At 38.7% G+C, this 23165-nt stretch overlaps 1 protein-coding gene across 1 annotated transcript in view; it reads left to right on the top strand.

Annotated features, from left to right (window-relative positions):
• Nucleotides 1-23165, top strand: part of LOC123746501 (uncharacterized) — a 108867-nt gene that overhangs the window by 59563 nt on the left and 26139 nt on the right. The window contains exon 3 of the mRNA XM_069321746.1: nucleotides 4037-4214. Coding sequence (XP_069177847.1) covers nucleotides 4037-4214 — 178 coding nt within the window. The remainder of the gene's footprint in view (nucleotides 1-4036; nucleotides 4215-23165) is intronic.

The raw sequence follows: 23165 nt of genomic DNA, 5'->3' as shown, positions 1-23165 counted from the left end.
CAAGACGCCTTAATCCACTTGACCATCACGACCGGACAAAATGAGGTGATAGCCGAGGCCATTTGAACCACCCCACCGCCGGCACTCGGATAGTAATCTTGTGCATAGCATTCCACCAAATCACCCCACTCTTTGGGGCACACGTGAGGAACACAAATGCGAACAAGCCCGAATGGTCCCCAGGACAATATGCAACTGAAAACTCACACCCCAGAAGTGACTCGAACCCATACTCCCAGAAGCAACGCAACTGGCATGTACAAGACGCCTTAATCCACTTGACCATCACGACCGGACAAAATGAGGTGATAGCCGAGGCCATTTGAACCACCCCACCGCCGGCACTCGGATAGTAATCTTGGGCATAGCATTCCACCAAATCACCCCACTCTTTGGGGCACACGTGAGGAACACAAATGCGAACAAGCCCGAATGGTCCCCAGGACAATATGCAACTGAAAACTCACACCCCAGAAGTGACTCGAACCCATACTCCCAGAAGCAACGCAACTGGCATGTACAAGACGCCTTAATCCACTTGACCATCACGACCGGACAAAATGAGGTGATAGCCGAGGCCATTTGAACCACCCCACCGCCGGCACTCGGATAGTAATCTTGGGCATAGCATTCCACCAAATCACCCCACTCTTTGGGGCACACGTGAGGAACACAAATGCGAACAAGCCCGAATGGTCCCCAGGACAATATGCAACTGAAAACTCACACCCCAGAAGTGACTCGAACCCATACTCCCAGAAGCAACGCAACTGGCATGTACAAGACGCCTTAATCCACTTGACCATCACGACCGGACAAAATGAGGTGATAGCCGAGGCCATTTGAACCACCCCACCGCCGGCACTCGGATAGTAATCTTGGGCATAGCATTCCACCAAATCACCCCACTCTTTGGGGCACACGTGAGGAACACAAATGCGAACAAGCCCGAATGGTCCCCAGGACAATATGCAACTGAAAACTCACACCCCAGAAGTGACTCGAACCCATACTCCCAGAAGCAACGCAACTGGCATGTACAAGACGCCTTAATCCACTTGACCATCACGACCGGACAAAATGAGGTGATAGCCGAGGCCATTTGAACCACCCCACCGCCGGCACTCGGATAGTAATCTTGGGCATAGCATTCCACCAAATCACCCCACTCTTTGGGGCACACGTGAGGAACACAAATGCGAACAAGCCCGAATGGTCCCCAGGACAATATGCAACTGAAAACTCACACCCCAGAAGTGACTCGAACCCATACTCCCAGAAGCAACGCAACTGGCATGTACAAGACGCCTTAATCCACTTGACCATCACGACCGGACAAACACGGTCGACGTATGCGTTAACAACACTAGTGTTGTTAACGCATACGTCGACCGTGCTCTCAGCCACAGCTCAGAATGGAAGCAAGTCGACGAAGAACTCTGTAGGGTAAGGCAGGTCCTAGTCAATAACGGCTTCTCCAATGGTTTCATCGAAGACATCATAAGAAGGAAAGTGAAAAGCCATGCAACCTCTGAAGAGACAACTAACACAACACCTATACCCCCTATTAGACTATTTTACAGGAACTTCTTTTCCACAGCTCATAAAACGGAGGAAAGGGTCCTGAAAGATATTGTTAATAGAAACGTTATCCCTACAGACAAAAATCAGAGGATACAACTGACGATTTACTATAAAACCAGAAAAACGGCCAGCCTACTCATGAGAAACTCTCCAGACACAAAACAGAACGCTTTAAAAGAGACTAATGTCGTCTATGCCTTCAAATGCCCACTTGGGGACTGTAAGCTCCAAAAAACCCAGTATATAGGCAAGACAACATCTCTTTCTAGGCGTTTAACGACGCATAAGCAACAGGGCTCCATTAAGGAACATATAATCTCTTCCCATAACCAAACCATCGCCAGAGAAATCCTAGTAAACAACACAGAAATCATCGATAGATACAGCGATAGCAGGCGGCTTGACGTTTGCGAGGCACTACACATCAAGAAGTCAACACCAGCAATCAACAGCCAATTATTGCACAACTATATTCTACCCACCTCAAGACTCCGCTCCAATATAGAAGCATCAAGAAATATGGACCAATAGGCTTTCTACAAACACTTCTATTCAATACCCATTGTTTCTGTTCTGTCTTGTGTTGATACTTTTAATACCCTATTAATATCCCCTCTTGTTCTGTCTTGTGTTAATGCCACATCACCCCTCCCACCTCACTCAAATGTAGATATAAAATCAGAGATACGTTCTAATCAGTTGTGTATTTGTGAAGTCTTTGAAAATGTAATAAGTTTTACGAAACGCGCCCGTGTCGCGTCAGACTAGAAATAAAAATGAATTTTGGAGAAGTGATTTTTGATTTACCTCCAACAGTGAAGCGTAATGTACGAAAGATTGAGAAAATTCGTGTTAGAATTATTAATCTTACTTTTTCGGTCATATTTAATAATATATATATATATATATATATATATATATATATATATATATATATATATATATATATATATATATATATATATATATATATGTCGTACCTAGTAGCCAGAACGCACTTCTCAGCCTACTATGCAAGGCCCAATTTGCCTAATAAGCCAAGTTTTCAATTGTTTTTCGACTACCTAACCTACCTAACCTAACCTAACCTAACATTTTCGGCTACCTAACCTAACCTATAAAGATAGGTTAGGTTAGGTTAGGTAGGGTTGGTTAGGTTCGGTCATATATCTACGTTAATTTTAACTCCAATAGAAAAAAAATGACCTCATACTTAATGAAATGGGTAGCTTTATCATTTCATAAGAAAAAAATTAGAGAATATATATTAATTCTGGAAAAGTTGGCTTATTAGGCAAATCGGGCCTTGCATAGTAGACTGAGAAGTGCGTTCTGGCTACTAGGTACGACATATATATATATATATATATATATATATATATATATATATATGCCTATACTTGCATAAACCACAAGTGAAGATAAACAATCTTTGGACAACACCCACCAGTGGGACTCGAACCCAGAAAGCACAACTACCTTCCAGTAGCTGGCATAACTAGTATGCTAGTTATGCCAGCTGGCGTAGTGGGTTAAAGCATACTAGTTATGCCAGCTACTGGAAGGTAGTTGTGCTTTCTGGGTTCGAGTCCCACTGGTGGGTGTTGTCCAAAGATTATATATATATATATATATATATATATATATATATATATATATATATATATATATATATATATAAAACGTTGTACTGAAGGAGGGTGAGAATAGCTTGAGTTACCTCATCCCTTTGTGTGTATTTATACCTTAGTAAACTTATTTCAATTTCAAATCAATTTCAGTAGTGCAATGATGCGTGTATAAGCTGACGGTTAGCTTTCCTTACTCTGTCTTCCTATCAGACGTATTGGTAAGACCATTCAAATTATGACAAATATTTTGCTAATTTAAGTTTGATCACTTTAATTATAAGTTATAGGTTTTACGATTGTACATCTGTTCAGTTCAGCCACAACTGTAATGATTTGTATAAATCAGGTACGGATAAATCTTCTAAATCTAAATGATGTCTTCCCTGCCAGAAGTAGGGTTGTTGTGTATTTATCTTCTTTCCAGCTACACATAAGACCATTGTTTTATTTACTTTCCTGCTTCCCCTGCCAAACGTACAACTATTATGTTTATACCTATTACATGGTACCCGTGCCAGATGTACTTCTACTGTGTAGAAGTACATCTACTCTAGCTCTATCTATATAAATTCATCAAAATCTGTATCACCCCTTGTATGTATGTACTTTACCTAAATAAACATTTGATTTTGATTTGATTTGTGTATTTGTATTTTGTCAGACATAAGACTGTTAATCATCTTTCTTCCCCACTCTTCCTGTCAAACATAAAGAGATAATTTCCTTCTTTACCAAACCTACAGTCGCTGTTGGACAACCTCCCCAGTTCTCTCTGCCAGAAGAATGACCATTATTGTTTACTTTCCTCCTCCTCCTTCCAGACGTACGACCAGTGACTCCGCCGGAGGACGAGAGAGATCACAAAGACATTTGGATTGACGGGGAGGAGTTCAAGGCAGAGAGGATGATCAAGGTGGGCAACACGGATCTCCTCTCGAGATTGTTCGACTCCGTGGAGCAGATTGACAAGAAGAGGGTCACGGTCGTCAGGAGAGGAAGGTAGAGTCACCACTGAGACTGTCTTGTGAGGTGTGGCACCCATACATTGTTAACTGACTGTTTAAATGAACAAATCCACAAGGTCCGTGACGAGGATTCGAACCTGCGTCCGAGAGCATCCCAGACGCTGCCTTATTCATTTGATTCATTTGATGCATCACGCAATTGTGATTTCTGTGTGTAACTGACTGTTTAGTTTATTTATTATGCACATAATGGGCATAATGAGCTCGGGAACTGAATTCCAAAACACGTTGAACTAAGCAGGGTTACACCATTGATGAACTATTTACAAATGTAATATGTACCAGAGCTCAAACTCGACTCAATACCACTTTTTAAATGAAAATTGACGCTAATAATAGTAGTATACAACTATAAAAGCAATTAATAATATATGCAGTGTCCTTATTTTGACATTATCGATGAGGAAGCAAAAGGTAAATGTCATCAATGTGATGATTTATTTTATTTCTAAACAAGATGCATTACTAATAATTGTGCTGTGGCGTCAACGTACAACACAGACGAGGTTAGGTACAAAATCACACAACGCTTACAGATTACCTCTTGTCACTCCAGCTCACGCTATACTTGACTAGGTTTCCTTATCTCTGCCGTAAGCTAGTACCGCAGAATGATTATACCGATACAATCTCGATCCACTGAAGGGGTTTGTGTGTCGTGACCGAGATGTTTATCACCATGAAGTATCACGACCGGACGAGTTTGTCGTGTCGGGAATACCTGACGCCCTTCTAAATATCTGTCCGGAAGGTCATTCATTCAGACAGCGCGCCGCCTCCAGACAGTCTGCCAATTGGGGTCAGTGTCCTGCCGTCCTTGCATGCAGCGTGCACCCAAGCGGTCTGTGTCCTCAGCCACCCTCGCCTACTCTCCATATTGAGCCGTGGCACAGGTGATACACACGTGTCTGCCCTTTAAATATATCAACACAAGATAGACTACCAGACAATAAATGCGAACTGGATAAATTTAGATCTGTAAATTACTGGCTTTGTAAATAGGGTTGTTGATTTACAGAGCACGTTGCCAGGTGACAAACAGCCGTGGCGTTGCTGGCTAGTTTCAACCATACATATAAGAGCTTATTGAATATTAATTGGAACTGCCTAGCATCAGTCAATATGCATTCTGCTGTTACCTCGGTTATGTTCTTATCCTTAAAACAATGGTCAAATTCTCCTTAACTCAACAACCGTTAATGAATGAAAAAAACACTACGCACACAGTTCGTTCTTAGGCTATACGCGTGCGCTAAACCCGCAGCCAAATACGCATTTATAAACTTTCACGTACTCGCTTTAAAATTTATATTTTTCCAAATATTAAATAATATTAATGTTTCTTTATTAAGTTTGACCAAGGTTACGTTAGAAACTTTGCTTCTGATGTCTATTATATGTACTTGCAATAAGTAGGTGAAGTATTTACAACACAACTCGTCCCAACCCGTCCTCAGACCAAGTCCATTCCATCCAACGGTCGACCCCAAAGTCGCATTCATAAATTTTAACATGCTGTTCATTCAAAACAGGAATTTTCTTAAATATAAATTATTACCCCATTGTACATATTTAGCCCCTGGTTAGGTTAGGTGTTTAGTTCCTTTTGGCGAATATTTGTATTTGTAATACGTGGGTGAAGCATTTACAGCGTTGAGGTTAGAATAAAACTCGTCAGTGAAACACTTGTTCCGGAAGTGTTCGAACGTCATCAGTTGTAAGTCGTGTGTAAACCGTTTTTCATTCATAAACAGCGGGTTTGGCGGGTGGATGGAATCACTTTTGGATCGTTGTTTGGAGGACGGGCTTGGGCTGGACGGTAGAGCGACGGTCTCGCTTCATGCAGATCAGCGTTCAATTCCAGACCGTCCAAGTGGTTGGGCACCATTACTTTCCCCCGTCCCATCCCAAATTCTTATCCTGACCCCTTCCTAGTGCCATATAGTGTTTAATGGTTTGGAGCTTTCCCCCTGATATTTCCGTTCCGTTGGAGGACGCGTTGCTATAAATGCTACACCCACGCACTTCAAATACAAATAATCACCAACAGAACCTAAACACATAGCCTAACCTATATCTAACTATACATAGAACTTTAATATATAACATCAATTTATGAGAAGAAATCCATTTTTACAGTACGTAAAAATGATTGAACGCGTCTTAAGGGACGCTGCTTTAACGAACCTGCCCTGAGGACAGATCGCTACGGGAGACGTGAAGATTTAAACCATATCATTTAAACAACATATATTATCCACTGCTAAAAATTATTTTAATAATATTATTAGTTGAACAAAGTAAAATCCTATAGCATTATAAAACAATTGAATTATTAATTATGTAAATATCTGGTTAATTACAGTGCTATAGACAACATCATACTTGCAAATTATATAATGCACATTATACTAACGTAGTTCTCGAAAATACGTAGCTGATAATTATATATAATAAAAATGTAAATTATGTTAGTGTTAAGGCACTTCTTGAATATCTTAATTTGAATCACAGATCAAATCGTAAGTGTTTTTCATAATATACTTTGTACAGTTATTTCTTGTCAAATTCAATATTTTCAGTTATCTTGCATTATAGAAACCTTAGGCGACCTCTGATCTGTTGTTTAAAGTTAGGTTAGGGTATTAGGTGTTAAGGGTTTAAGTTTAGCTACAGTCTGGGTTATTAAGGTCACAACCTGCCTTCTTTCTTGCCTTCAAGAATACTTTAATTCCAAAGAACTGTAACTTTCAGTGGGCGCATAGGATTGGGAACTGTACCTTTCAGTGGGTGCATAGGATTGGGAACTGTACCTTTCAGTGGGTGCATAGGATTGGGAACTGTACCTTTCAGTGGGTGCATAGGATTGGGAACTGTACCTTTCAGTGGGCGCATAGGATTGGGAACTGTACCTTTCAGTGGGTGTATACGCTTGGCAAGTGTACCTTTCAGTGGGTGTATACGCCTGGCAAGTGTACCTTTCAGTGGGTGTATACGCTCGGCAAGTGTACCTTTCAGTGGGTGTATACGCTTGGCAAGTGTACCTTTCAGTGGGCGCAAAGGATTGGGAACTGTACATTTCAGTGGGTGTATACGCTTGGCAAGTGTACCTTTCAGTGGGTGTATACGCCTGGCAAGTGTACCTTTCAGTGCGTGTATATGCTTGGCAAGTGTACCTTTCAGTGGGTGTATACGCTCGGCAAGTGTACCTTTCAGTGCGTGTATACGCCTGGCAAGTGTATCTTTCAGTGGGTGTATACGCCTGAGAACTGCACCTTTCACTAGCAACTTGATATCCTTTGTTTAACGTCAAGGGTAGCGAAGCAGTGCACTAACTACATTACCACCACACTAACTCGAGTTCGTCATAACTTGCATTTTCCACCCTAACCCAAATTGCACCCTAACTTAACCTAATAAAACCAACACTTCCAACCGCAGGAACACAACAACGCACTCTACCAACGGAAAGACCCCCCCCCCCAATCCCCAAACCCGCAGCTGGCAACACTGCACAACCATCATCAACAATCTACCCAATATAGCATTTTTCCCCTCAACTAGGTTTTTAAGAGGGAAGTAGCACCTTGACACCGTTGTTCTGCGGTGCTCATGCTCGACAATAAAGACTAATTATGCAACTGACAATCAATAATTGTAAACACACTGAGGTCACTACCCGCCAAATCTACCCGGAAAAAGTTTGTACTGCATGCACGCACCTCTCCCCATTACTTCCCATTATGACCGCGCTACCAAGTGCACGATTAAATTATGAAATGCCAATTATAATATATATTTAAGTGTATTTTTAGATAATTATATACTTAAGCTAGGATTTCTATATATTTCAGTTTTATCTTGATTTAGTGATGAGTACGGGATAGAAATCGTAATTGGATTTTTATACTAATGAGTTTACACAAAATAATTATAAATACATAAACATAATTAACCAAAAATATTAAAATAATTAAAACCTGTTTTTCCGGGATATCCTGACTGATTATTTCCATTCGTGCTTCAGTGCACATTACACTGATCATGAGTTTTATTATTTATTATGAACCCGCATCATATGCATGTTTACAACCCTCGGAGTAGCCTAATAGCACCCGGCGCACAGGGCGCTGCGTAAATCCTCCAGGCGCACTAAATCCTCCCGACGCACAGGGCGCTGCGTAAATCCTCCCGGCGCACAGGGCGCTGTGTAAATCCTCCCGGCGCACAGGGCGCTGTGTAAATCCTCCCGGCGCACTGGGTGCTGTATAAATCCTCCCAGCGCACTGGGCGCTGTGTAAATCCTCCCAGCGCACTGGGCGCTGTGTAAATCCTCCCGGCGCACAGGGCGGTGCGTAAATCCTCCCGGCGCACAGGGCGGTGCATAAATCCTCCCGGGGCTGCTCTAGGTATAGGCTATATATTAAATATTTAATAAAAGGATGGATATTTGAGGCTTGAATATTTTAATTGATACCGTCAGGTGGGACCAGTGACTCAAGAAAGTGAGATATAATAGTTTAGCTATCATTCACGATTCATACAATTATATTTCGAACAATATAGCTGCATATAGGCTATAAATGCAGCTAGAGGAAGTAAACGGCTGTGTCCGGGTCTCTTTCTCCCATCTCTTCCCCTTGTCCCCCGTCTCCACCTTTCTCTACTAACACCCGCTCTCTCCCCATCTTTTTTCTCCCCATCTTTTTTCTCCCCTAATATTTTCCCTCTCACTTCTTTCCTCTTTCCCCTCTCCCCTTCCCTCTCTTCAAACATTGCCCCCTCTCCCCGTTATCCTTCGCTCTCTTCCCCTTCCGTTCCTCACTGAATAAAAATACTGTATAATAATTTTTTTTATTAAGAAATGAGGTACATCTGCATTAGTGCAGCTACCCTAGACTATATGAAGTGGAGTAGTGTGTCAAAAAGCGCTAAAACTGACAAATAAGTCTACGGACATCACACCTAATATTTCATATTTTAAATTCATTCAAATCTCCCGGAGGAGTTGGGTTAGATGCCGATGTTTCTTAAAGTGTGACACCGGTACCGACCCCAAATGGCTCGTCTCACTCTCATATATCTCCACACAGCTATGTTTCAACGTTTAGTGAAGCTAGCCACAAACGTCTGGCCTTCAAGTATTCAATTATACTCCGACTTAAATCTTGCAATTGCATGTTAGGATAATCGAGGTAACACTAAAAGACGACCATCATCCCCCAGAATGTGATTTACGACAGTTCACTAACTACCAGGCTCCGGGTCAGAGAAAACCATCCCAAGCTTCTTGCAGCGCGAGGTTTAACAGCCTGCTCTCATTATACACATACACCGTTGTATGATAACACATATTATGTATCTTTATGACATTAACTCACGGATAATATTGCGCACGCAGGTAAAATAGTTGCACACATAATTCGTCCCCTGGTTATATAATAAAGGAGCTTAAAATCAATGGTGAAATTCAGACTGTGCTTACCAGTACTATATCATGACATTTAGTATAATGTTCGCTGATCTGTAATGATAATTCACCCGCTTTCGTTCAGTGTGTAAGCATCATACCATATCGTCAGAGATCACGCTCCTTACGACTCTCAGAATCTTGACAACCCACAAAGTTTGTTGAAATTAACAATGGATGGCCCATTGGGATTAGTGCCTGGCAACAAACTCATTGGTTGATTTGGCAAAGTTATAAAAACAAATTATCCAGATTACATCTCTAAGAGTACTTAGTACATAGCGAAGTATTTCTTAACTTAGATCATGTAAGGTTAGGCTAGTGTCATTATTGAACATGATCAATGTACACAACTCGATAATATATAAGTACATAAGTGCTCCATAGTACATTAAGGTTTATTTTTTTTCAGCAATTTTTTCGTATTCTGAATTAATGACAGGGTGCTATAAACTAATCTATACTTATTTATTTTAGATATGGTGATATATAGTTTACCTATATCTGTTAATTTTATATATTTTGATTTGACACAAACGATTTAAGTTATATTTCTGTAACTTTGTCTCTCATCTGCAAGTGTTGTTCAACTTGTATCAGGAATATATATACACATGGCATCAAGAATATATATACACATTGCATCAGGAATATATATACACATGGCATCAAGAATATATATACACATTGCATCAGGAATATATATACACATGGCATCAAGAATATATATACACATTGCATCAGGAATATATATACACATGGCATCAAGAATATATATACACATTGCATCAGGAATATATATACACATGGCATCAAGAATATATATACACATTGCATCAGGAATATATATACACATTGCATCAGGAATATATATACACATGGCATCAGGAATATATACACATGGCATCAGGAATATATATACACATGGCATCAGGAATATATACACATTGCATCAGGAATATATACACATGGCATCAGGAATATATACACATGGCATCAGGAATATATATACACATGGCATCAGGAATATATACACATGGCATCAGGAATATATATACACATGGCATCAGGAATATATACACATTGCATCAGGAATATATACACATGGCATCAGGAATATATATACACATGGCATCAGGAATATATACACATGGCATCAGGAATATATATACACATGGCATCAGGAATATATACACATTGCATCAGGAATATATACACATGGCATCAGGAATATATATACACATGGCATCAGGAATATATATACACATGGCATCAGGAATATATACACATTGCATCAGGAATATATACACATGGCATCAGGAATATATATACACATGACATCAGGAATATATATACACATGGCATCAGGAATATATACACATGGCATCAGGAATATATATACACATGGCATCAGGAATATATACACATTGCATCAGGAATATATACACATGGCATCAGGAATATATGCACATTGCATCAGGAATAAATACACATTACATCAGGAATATATACACAGGAGGTGTCCCGCTTGTCGGTGTATATATATACACTGAAAGTTTCTCCGGGATTATGCACCGGACTAAGGTATGCGTGTTGGTTTATCAGTATGCTTATGTGGGTGACCTAAACCCTTCTGCGGTTTATATAGGCCTTAAACCCAACACCAAACTACTTGATTTAGTGGATGAGAACCTGAACTGTTAAATTGACATTTTGAACCCCATCCAATATCAGCTACAACATGTTTCACTAGGGAGTAACTGTATATAATTCAAAATGCATTTTCTGTGACATAAGAATAGGCTATCATGCTTTAATTCCCCAAAAATTATTTATACAAAATTTAAACTATTATCAAATGAATATTCTTAGAATTTCGTCGAGGTGTAAATTTGCAGAGTTCTGCGTAAATTAAATACTCGCGTATAATCACTAATTACTGCAGGTGACGCATTATCTACGCCACGTGGTTAATAACGAACCATAATAAGAAAATACGTTCATGAAAGCCGTTTTTATGCGAAAACAAACTTAATAATACTAGTAATTCGTTCTGTTGGGTGACAGCCAGTTTATACATATACATATTAGGCGTATATCGAGGCCTAGTGTTATATCAAGCCCAACATTTGCTTTTGCGTTGGGCTTCACGTCTTTCAACCTCTGGAGGGTTATTAAGGCAACTACAAGTTCTTACTGGCCAACCAGCAAGTATAATTTAGTTCTGGACATAGTCCAAAACTAAAGTAAATTATCAAGTGAATATGCACTGAGAAGCAGGATACACGGTGTTTATGAGTTTGGTGGTGTTTATACCCCTTAATGTCATAATACACATGATGTATTATAATACATCATGTGTTATTTGTTATAGTAACATAACACATTGTGTATTATAACAAATAACATGGTGTATTATAACACATGTTATTATTTCAGCATAACAAATGTAAAATAAGGTTCAAATTTACGTGAAATATTTAGATATTTAAGGAAATGATTTATTGAAGTGTTTACGCACGTTACACTTAACCAGCTGCTTCTTCTTGAAACATACCTGCTGGTCACTGGAACACGTGTAAATTATATATTATGCATTATAGTATTCACTGTATGCATAGTTGTGTATGTTTTATGTATGAACATCTATGGCTTACTACATGAAATGCGCGTGTGTGTGTGAAAAAAAATTCAAGGGGACGCGTATACATTTAAATGTGCAACTAGATTATATGTCAATATGTTATCATTCCTAAAGAACCTCACTCATACATGTGCCTTCAACAAGATAAAATGCAAGCAACACATACCACATTTACACAATCTCACATTTACTTAGACACAAGCATACATATTCAAGCATGTACTCTCGAGCGCTGGCCGGAATCTTGGCAAGCCTTAGACGCCTCACAATCGAGTTGAGAATGGTCCAGGACGGACCGAAACGTCGTCGTCCCTTCACTTTCTAGTGTGTGGTCTGGTCAACTTAGACGCTCACTGATCCTGGATTAGTGGTTAATATTAAAACAACCAACAAATATAAAAAAGGTCAATAAATTACCAAATACGATGATTTTTACTTCAAATCATAAAGCGAGATCTATCAAATGAACAAATCAGCATATATCACGCTATTGGAAGTTCTGTGTCATAAAGCGAAATTGTGTTATTTAGATCATTAAAGTGCATATGAAAATTTGTTTCCAATACAAATGATAAAAATCAATGAAGTTTTAAATTATAATTTTATTTGTTCTGATCCTAAAAGAGTATTAATTACGGCTGGTGGTAAATTTTTATATATTGACAAACTTGAGTAGTTGAATTTTTCCAATACAATTCAGTTTCGCAATTATAGCTCAAATTATCTATATGGAAAATAATTTGTTTGTTGAAGTTACTATTAACTTATGGGCAGGAAACCTGTCTTAATGTGTGCTAAAATGCATACAAACATATTATATATACAACCCATCTTTATAAAACATACATATTATGTGTATGATGCGCAATAGTAATAATAATAATAATTATTATTATTATATGGTAAAATATGGAAAACAATTTGGAAATAATAATGATAATTATAGAGAATATTACAAAAGGGCTAATTTCTATGTTTGCAGAGTATGTGTTAATATTGTTAAATGCCACTGATGATGTACATTATTGCAACATAGTGGGAGGAGCCGGGAGCCGGTCGGCCGAGCGGACAGCACGCTGGACTTGTGATCCTGTGGTCCCGGGCGCCAGCGAGAAACAATGGGCAGAGTTTCTTTCACCCTATGCCCCCTGTTACCTAGCAGTAAAATAGGTACCTGGGTGTTAGTCAGCTGTCACGGGCTGCTTCCTGGTGGTGGAGGCCTGGTCGAGGACCGGGCCGCGGGGACACTAAAAAAAAAAGCCCCGAAATCATCTCAAGATAACCTCTAGACAGTGTATAGTTTGTTTTGTGTGTAATATTTTTTATAGTGCACAGCTTTGTATATAAGCCTATTTTAACTAAATCCATTTGGGTTCAGTTAGATTTCATTTTGACCCAAAATATATTAAAATATGCATTCAATATCATGTATAATATATTTGTTTTAGTTTATGCAAAGCAAAATATGCTTACCCAGGTTTCTTTGATGAGGAAATTCTGACATGCGAATGTGATTAAAGTTTTTTATTTATATATTGAATTATTTATACACAAGAAGGTACCCCGGGTTGTAAGAGTACATTTGTTGGTGCCTTAAGGGGTACATTCTTGTAAAACCACTAACACGCAAGTCGTTTCGGGCAAGTTAGTTATATATAGAGAGTGGTGGTTCCTGGTAGCGTGTCCATAAAAACTGTAAATCCCACTGTCTTGTAAGAAGCACATGTATCACACTCTTACTTAGGAACATCTTTTGTAACAGGGGGAGGAGAGAGGTAGTTTGGAAGGATTTCAGAGGAACGGTACTAAGTATATAACGAGCAAGCTAGTGACTCCTCTTCGGTCACAGCCCCGCTCCTGTGCCAGGTCAAGTCCATTATGGGCTCACCATAGCCCGTGCTACTTGGAACTTTTCGTTTCGTGTAGCTGAATCTAAAACAACAACAAACTCATCTTGACACGTCCCATGAGACGTGTTTTGAATGATGAGGCCAGGTCTGTGGTTTATTTGAAGGCCTCACATCACTGCTATAACTTTATGTGCAAATTGAAAAGCCAGTTTAGGAAACCAATTTAGTTTAGGAAACCAATTTAAAACCAGAAAGATTTCCTGAACTACAAAAAAAAACTGAAATTTTAAAGGGGGGAAAATAAAAAATATACAAAAAACTAACATAGGCATTATCTATTCCTAATATAATATAACCTAACAATAGATTAGGATTTATTTTTAGCATCATCATTTCACATTTACAATTTCATGTTTAGAGAGTTGCATTTTTTTCGTTTCACAAATTCGGGATTGGACAAAAGTCTTTAGTTTCAAAATGAACTTTTCAGCATGTACAGCAACTGTCGACCTCTCCTGATGTTTGGTATAAAGTTCGACGGAACTATAATCGTCATTATTGAATGATTAATGCACATGACGCCATTAGAAAAAATCTCAGTTGAGCTCGATGACACATTTCCGATCAATTCTAATCTCCTGATTGCATGATGTGTGTGCCATGATTTTTATGAATTCTCTCTAAACAAAGGTTAGGTTTAAGCCACGTTTCTCTTGAGTCGGCAATTTACAAATATTGATTAAATCATGCTACTGTAATTCTGTAAGTTTATCAAATTTCCAAACATAGCCTAGAACATGTATTTAAATAAACACTTACATATACACATACAAACACATATACGAAAGGTCGGGAATGAGATTCATCCACACACCTTCCCGCTCATAACAAACAGAAGTCTATGGATCTGAGGTTAGGAGAAATGTAGTGACTAAGAGCGAGGATTCCGACTCGCGATGTTTTTTATTATTATTATTATTTTTCTACCACAGACGTGGCCACACATTTACAATGCTAACCAGCATATATACATTTTCTTCTGTCCTCCATGGACAGGGTGAGAGATTTGTCAAACATAAAGTTCAGGGATTTATTGAACATATTAACCACAGAAGGTGATTGTAGTTCTTTCGCGTAGAGTAAACTGCTGTTGGAGGATGACTCAAGCCTCACCTGGGCACCTTATCACGCAGACTCCCTCCCTTCACCCATTTATCCATTCTTCCTCTTAATATCAACCCTTTCCCTTATTATTCATCCTTCCCCTATTATCCACCCTTCTCCTATTATCTACCCTTATTGCTACGATACAAGTAATAATATTGCAAAAAGAGATCACGTTAACGTGATGTATCAATGAGAAAATCAGTAGAAGCCATGATGAGGCGCACCAGGCTGCATTGAAATGGCTTTGGTTGGTTTTAGCATGTCGTGGCGGAGATGATTAAGGCGCATGCTAGTGGAGTACCCATGAGTGTGTGCAGGTTCGACTCCTCATCGTGGCCTCTACTGCTTTTCTCAGTAATGATACTGCTAATGACGTTGGTGAGTTGTTGAAAACGTGAATATTAATGTCTCGGTGTCTAATAATGGTTACTTTGACGTGGTCGGTAACAGTTTCCGAGGTTGCCGGGAAAATATATATGATATAAAAAAATGGAACAGATTAAATATTGTATCAAGTTGTAGTTTATTAAAAAATCCAATCCATATCTTTACTAACCCAATCCCTATCCTTACGAACCCAATCCCTGTCTTTATTAGACCGGTAAGCGTGGATATTATCTACACTCCTACGATATAGAGTAGACTGCTACACAAATACACAAGCCTTGCGAAAAATATTAGTGATCTAACGACAGTTTGAGCTTCTTAATATTAACAAGTACACCAAAATAACTGGAACATATGTCAACGAATCCGATAGAACTTAAATCGAAAACTAGACGAACAAGGAAAGATTATGTGAAACTTTGAACAAGGAAAGATTACGTGAAACTTTGAAAACTTCAAATATTAAAACTTTCTTTGTAACCTCGCTTGGCATAACGAAGGTTAGGAAACTTAACCTATTACAACTTTCTTTGTAATCTCACTTGCCACAGCGAAGGTGAGAAAACTTAAAATATGATTTTTTTAAAGCCTCGCTTGCTGCAGCGAAAGAAATACCGAACATTGCCAAAATGACTAAGAACATTTTGTTAATGGACGTAACCAAAATAATTTCTTTAAGAAACCTGAAATTAACGAAAATCAGTTACAAAAATTATAAAACTTTCTCGTCCCCACCACAAAGCCAAAGTAATTCAAAAGGTCCCGTGTAAAGTAATTCAAGAAGTCTCGTTGGTGCAATTCAACACGTCCCAAGCTGTGTAATTCAACAGGTCCATGCGGTTTATAATTCAACATATAACTTACTTCAAATAAACTATTCCTATCACAGCCAATCCAAACATTTTCCTCAAATTAAAAAACAAAGATGCATTCGAAATAACCAACATATTATCAATAGATTAGGGGATGGAGGGGCTCAGCATATGTCTGTATAATCGTAATATTCCAATATAGAACACCTGAGTCTCTATTATGTATATGGAGGCACATCACATTTTCCAAATTGAAGACAATGGCTTCAAACAGTCTCCACTTACGGGGTATTCATGCCCGTGCCACCATTGGGGTGGCTTAATCATTATGAATCAATAATCATCCTCCCACTCAAAACAAAAGAGCATTCAGGGGTCAATTCCCTAAATACGAGACACTTTCGTCAGTCGCTTTAATCATGGAAATGAAAAAAATGGAGGAAAAGAGGAGGTTTGCGATCTGGTATTCAAAGTCAATCGCTTTTCGAATTAGCAAATTCCTTTGAAGTATTTTTAATAGAGGATCAAGAGAGAGATATAGAGTCAACCTGAAGAGCGTATAGAGGACAGAAACAATATATAAATGAGCAAGATTAAACTTTAAATATAAAACACATGTAGTCGATACGAAGTTACACATACGCGATGATTCATAATTTCTGACGCAGGCGTTGCTGGTGCTGCGGTGAATCACACACCGAGTTGGGTAACGTCAGGTCCCTCTGGCCAGGGTCAGCATTCCCAGACACCGCTCCAGGCCCCGGCACATCACCGCTAGAGGGCTTTGTTGTTGTTTTAGATTTAACTACTCAGAACGAAGTGTCCACGTAGCACGGGCTATAGTGAGCCCGAAAGGGTAGAGGCAAGTGGCTAAGGGAAGAGTGATGTGGCCAGAGGGCTGGCCACATCACTGCTTATATGCACCCATTTTCGATACCCCCCCCATCTCTCTGTCTCTTCCCCCTCTCTCCTCGCTATCTTCCACTGCCCCCTCCCCCTCCATTTCCTTATCCGCTCCGTCTTCCCCTTCACCTTTCTCCCCAACATCTACCTCTCCCAATCTCCCCACTCTTCATCTTTTTTCCCTCTCCCCCATTTCACTCCAGGTCAAAGGGAAGTGCAAACATTAAAATTCTACGGTTTTCACTTCTTGAAAATCGTAGGGAAAAAAAAAAAAAAAAAAAAAAAAAAAAAAAATATATATATATATATATATATATATATATATATATATATATATATATATATATATATATATATATATATATATATATATATATATATATACTACTTATATACGTTCCCCTTTTACTGAAATAAGGGAAAATTTCAAACGTACAATTTAAAAGAATGCATCTTTTTTCAAATTTGCAAGGTTTACTGCCGAGTTAAAAGTGAGGGTTATTGATCAGCACATGCGAGGCTTGGAGTTTATGGGCATTTTATAGGCCACTCAAGTATGAGGAATGTTTCGGTATGGAGTGAACGCTGGGTCCACTTCCCTGGCGAAGAGAGAAAAGAGAGAGAGAGAGAGAGAGAGAGAGAGAGAGAGAGAGAGAGAGAGAGAGAGAGAGAGAGAGAGAGAGAGAGAGAGAGAGAGAGAGAGAGAGAGAGAGAGAGGCAGAGAGAGAGAGGCAGAGAGAAGCAGAGAGAAGCAGAGAGAAGCAGAGAGAGAGAGAGAGAGAGAGAGAGAGAGAGAGAGAGAGAGAGAGAGAGAGAGAGAGAGAGAGAGAGAGAGAGAGAGAGAGAGAGAGAGAGAGAGAGAGAGAGAGAGAGAGGCAGAGAGAGAGAGGCAGAGAGAAGCAGAGAGAGAGAGAGAGAGAGAGAGAGAGAGAGAGAGAGAGAGAGAGAGAGAGAGAGAGAGAGAGAGAGAGAGAGAGAGAGACAGAGAGAGAGAGAGAGAGAGAGACAGAGACAGGTGGGATGGAGGGAAAAAGAAGAAGGGGGAAGGGAATTGTATGAGCAGTTGGCGCTGTTCTGCCAAGCGACGGAGGTTGCAGAGACGCTAGAAGGTAGCGTCTACTACACACTTCGCAACTGAAAGGTCAAAGGCTCACTGGATAAATAACTTGAGCCTCTCCACTCCATGCACTCCTTGTGCAGCCAATGGTGATCAGGGGCCCGAATGGTGCCCTACTAGGCTCCGTCTTCTGGGAGCTAAATACAAGGACCAAAAGGGTGGAGGGTAGAAGTTGCATCCCACACACCCATCCAGTGGGCGTCAGAGGAAGGCGCACCTTTCGTGGTCGTGGACATGGACACATGGACTTTTGTCCACGTCGTGGACTTTTGACCACGACATGGTACGTGTCGCCACGTACATGGTAAGACGTTGATTTGGCGTTGGTACGACGTTGATTTGGCGTTAGTACGACGTTGATTTGGCGTTAGTATGACGTTGATTCGGCGTTGGTTCGACGTTGATTCAGCGTTGCTCTTGGATACTGTTGTCCCCCTGGGAGGGTTTCGTCCCTCTGGGCGCGCGTAGTGTTGATGAATCTCACTGTTGCCGCGTAAACACAATAGGCTACAAATTATTTCTCGGAAATGGTTGTAGAGTGTTAAGTAATTATAGGTGTTTAAAGATTAAAACAAAGGAAAGTAAGAACATTTTGTTAAAGTAATAATTGTTTCACGTGAAAATTGCGATAATGCTTGTTACGTCTGTACAATTAGAAGCATATTTGTAGCGCTTTATTCTAAAATTAAGTTGAATTTACTACGTGCGTATAAAGGTTTTAGAATGACGCTGTATGTAAGGATCTAGACAACGAGGACTTCCCATCTTGGTGCTATATAGTTATACTGGCCTAAGAGTTTTCTCCACATAATTATCTTACTCTTACCGAAAGAAAAATTTAAGTCATAAACGATACGATAACTAAATTATTTCACTCTTAATAAACTACGCCTTTGTTGAGGTAATCTAAGATCATTCACCCGTGTCATGTAACTTATCTCATAATTGCATTTGTCGCCACTGAAGTCCTCTTGTCTATTTATGTAAATTCCTCTCAATATATTTTCCCTAAAGGTTGATATTCTATTAGTCATCGCTCAGGAGAGCGCTGACTATCAACCGATATACCAATGGACCTCGTCATTTAACCACACTCAATATATAAATAGGGTTGTTAAAATATAGGCTATATACAATTTAAATTAGCCTCGCTAAATATTACAAAATGCATTCTTGAACGGTCAATGGAGTGTTGCATTTTGTTAATATTATGCAAAGCAATAATTATTTTTCCTACATCTCTTCAGTGTTTCTGCATTGCTTACAGTGATACTGGATAGTGAATGGTTGCGAGTGATTAAGTTTAGTTAGGCTAGCTTTAGAATCAGAATCGGAAATTTTACTTGTAGCAACTTACACAAACCATTACAATAATGGCTAGACTAAATAAATGTATAGCAGTTTGAGAATGATAGGTTTAGTTTATTAAGGCTAGGTTTAATCTGGTTAGGCAATGTTTAATCTGGTTAGCCAATTGTTTAATCTGGTTGGGCAATGTTTAGTTTAAGTTTAGTTTGGTTAGACCAAGTTTGGTTCGATTTAGTTCTAGGGAGGCGACTTACTCGATCGAAGTTTAACTTTGTTTAATAAGCGAGATTTATACAGAATTTTGTACTTAAAATTCTTAACTTACACAAAACTTTGTACTTAATAAAATCAGAACGAGTTGAAAAAGTTCTATACAAAAAGAGAACAATCAGGAGGAAACCCTTTATAGCCTATTACAACATAAAATATGAAGAGGGGCAGGCAGAAGTAGACAAAGAAAATGTCTCACTTTGTAAACAGTTTGACGGAGGGGAAAGGGGCAGGAGGTGGCCAGTCTTACAATGCAAGCGGACCACCACAAAAATTCCCCCAGTAATGCAATTAACGGAGCAATACTGAGAAAGACGAGTGATTCATCCCTTACCTGGGTGTGCATGTATCGTTGTGTGTGTGTGCGCATACACGCATGAACGTATATGCATTCTTGTGTGTTGCTGGTGTGTGTTTATTAGTCATGATTACTGAATATTTTGCGAAAGACACTCATGAGGATTCTCTTATTCAAACTTTACAAATATAAGACAAGGGAAAATCAATACAACACTAGCTCAATACCGCATTTAAGAGACTTTTTTGTTTGTATTAGAACATAAGGCATTTTTTGTTTGTATTAGAATATAAGAGATTTAATACATATGATGCAATAACGGAGTTAGGCATCATATTCATCGACGGTCAACCCCAAAGACCCATTAATACATTTGTGACTTGCGTATTCAAATTATTTTATTTACTCAAATATTCAGCCTATCCTCCTGTTTTGGTAGTACTTACAGTAACGACGAGGACCAAAGTACATATATCGACGTATTGGGTTTAGTACTGTACGCTAATTTTTAGATATTAGAAAGTAGAAATCACAACTATTGAGTTGAATAAGCCGGAATTCTTTTTTACTTGTGTTGCTTTGACAAACTAAATTAACCTAACCTAACATTCCTAGGCCTAATACACGATATCTGAGGTCTAATAATGTACTTATGTGTGCTATAATAGGCCTAGGAATAATTAAGTTTTGTTTTTAGCTTCATTTATTTAAAAAAATTCCTTACTATTCACTATACTTCTATCTAAAAACTAAGTACGTACGAATTCGTGACTATTGAAGATCGTCACAATAGGTACTCTCTAAACAGGAGGATGGGTTGAAAGATTAATTAATATTAATACATACTAGAATATCCTGAATAGTTAGGTCTAACGTTGGTTAGGTTCTGTTGACAATTATTGTTATTTGTAGTACGTGAGTGAAGTATAGAGAGAGGTGGGAGTCGACAAGAGGACGTGAACAAAGCACCATTCGATAAAAGTACATACGTCATCCAATTTGACGCAATTTGAAGTATTGCGTCATTACCAAAACTTATTGCTGTATTGCGCACAAACGTATACGCATACAACATAGCAGGAGAACCAGTAGGATAAATAAACAAACACTAACGATCTAACACGTAATATATCAACTAAAACATTTAGAGCTATTACTCAAGTAATACGATCATTTGTAATGCTGTCATTTAGTGAACCCTGGGTGACGTCACAGACCAACCCACCAATGGCATGCCTGGTGGCTACACAACTACTCTCTCTGACACTTCAAGCACCTAAATAAAATCAATGTCAGCCAATCATCATGGCAGCAGCCGCAGCAGCTAGGCCCTCCCACTCAAAAAAAACAATCCAACCTCTGGTGCGAAGAGATAAGTGATGAAAATTATATTAGCTGACTGAGGTATCGAATGGGTGGAAAATGATTAACACAGAAGCGAGAATTAGACTAGTAGTTGCACACACAGTAGTGTCTAAAACCTGTACCGGCATATATATATATATATATATATATATATATATATATATATATATATATATATATATATATATATATATATATATATATATATATATATATATATATATATATATATATATATGTGTATATCACGAAAATAAACACGTGATTAAGAATGTGACAATGTCAGACCACGGAGGAAAATTGAAACAGGAAATTTCCTTAAGTACTTTCGTATATTAAATACATCTTCAGAAGGTGACCTTCTGAAGATGTATTTAATATACGAAAGTACTTAAGGAAATTTCCTGTTTCAATTTTCCTCCGTGGTCTGACATTGTCATATATATATATATATATATATATATGTCGTACCTAGTAGCCAGAACGCACTTCTCAGCCTACTATGCAAGGCCCGATTTGCCTAGTAAGCCAAGTTTTCATGAATTAATTGTTTTTCGACTACCTAACCTCCCTAACCTAACCTAACCTACCTTTTTGGGCTACCTAACCAAACCTAACCTATAAAGATAGGTTAGGTTTGGTTAGGTAGGGTTGGTTAGGTTCGGTCATATATCTACGTTAATTTTAACTCCAATAAAAAAAAATTGACCTCATACATAATGAAATGGGTAGCTTTATCATTTCATAAGAAAAAAAATAGAGAAAATATATTAATTCAGGAAAACTTGGCTTATTAGGCAAATCGGGCCTTGCATAGTAGGCTGAGAAGTGCGTTCTGGCTACTAGGTACGACATATATATATATATATATATATATATATATATATATATATGTCGTACCTAGTAGCCAGAACTCACTTCTCAGCCTACTATGCAAGGCCCGATTTGCCTAATAAGCCAAGTTTTCATGAATAAATTGTTTTTCGACTACCGAACCTACCTATCCTAACCTAACCTATCTTTTTCGGCTACATAACCCAACCTAACCTATAGAGATAGGTTAGGTTAGGTTAGGTAGGGTTGGTTAGGTTCGGTCATATATCTACGTTAATTTTAACTCCAATGAAAAAAAATTGACCTCATACATAATGAAATGGGTAGCTTTATCATTTTATAAGAAAAAATTTAGAGAAAATATATTAATTCAGGAATACTTGGCTTAATAGGCAAATCGGGCCATGCATAGTAGGCTGAGAAGTGAGTTCTGGCTACTAGGTACGACATATATATATATATATATATATATATATATATATAATGTCGTACCTAGTAGC

This window comes from Procambarus clarkii, chromosome 10 (assembly GCF_040958095.1).
Source record: "Procambarus clarkii isolate CNS0578487 chromosome 10, FALCON_Pclarkii_2.0, whole genome shotgun sequence".
In the NCBI taxonomy this organism is placed as follows: domain Eukaryota; kingdom Metazoa; phylum Arthropoda; class Malacostraca; order Decapoda; family Cambaridae; genus Procambarus; species Procambarus clarkii.
This window is presented reverse-complemented; position numbering and strand designations above follow the sequence as displayed.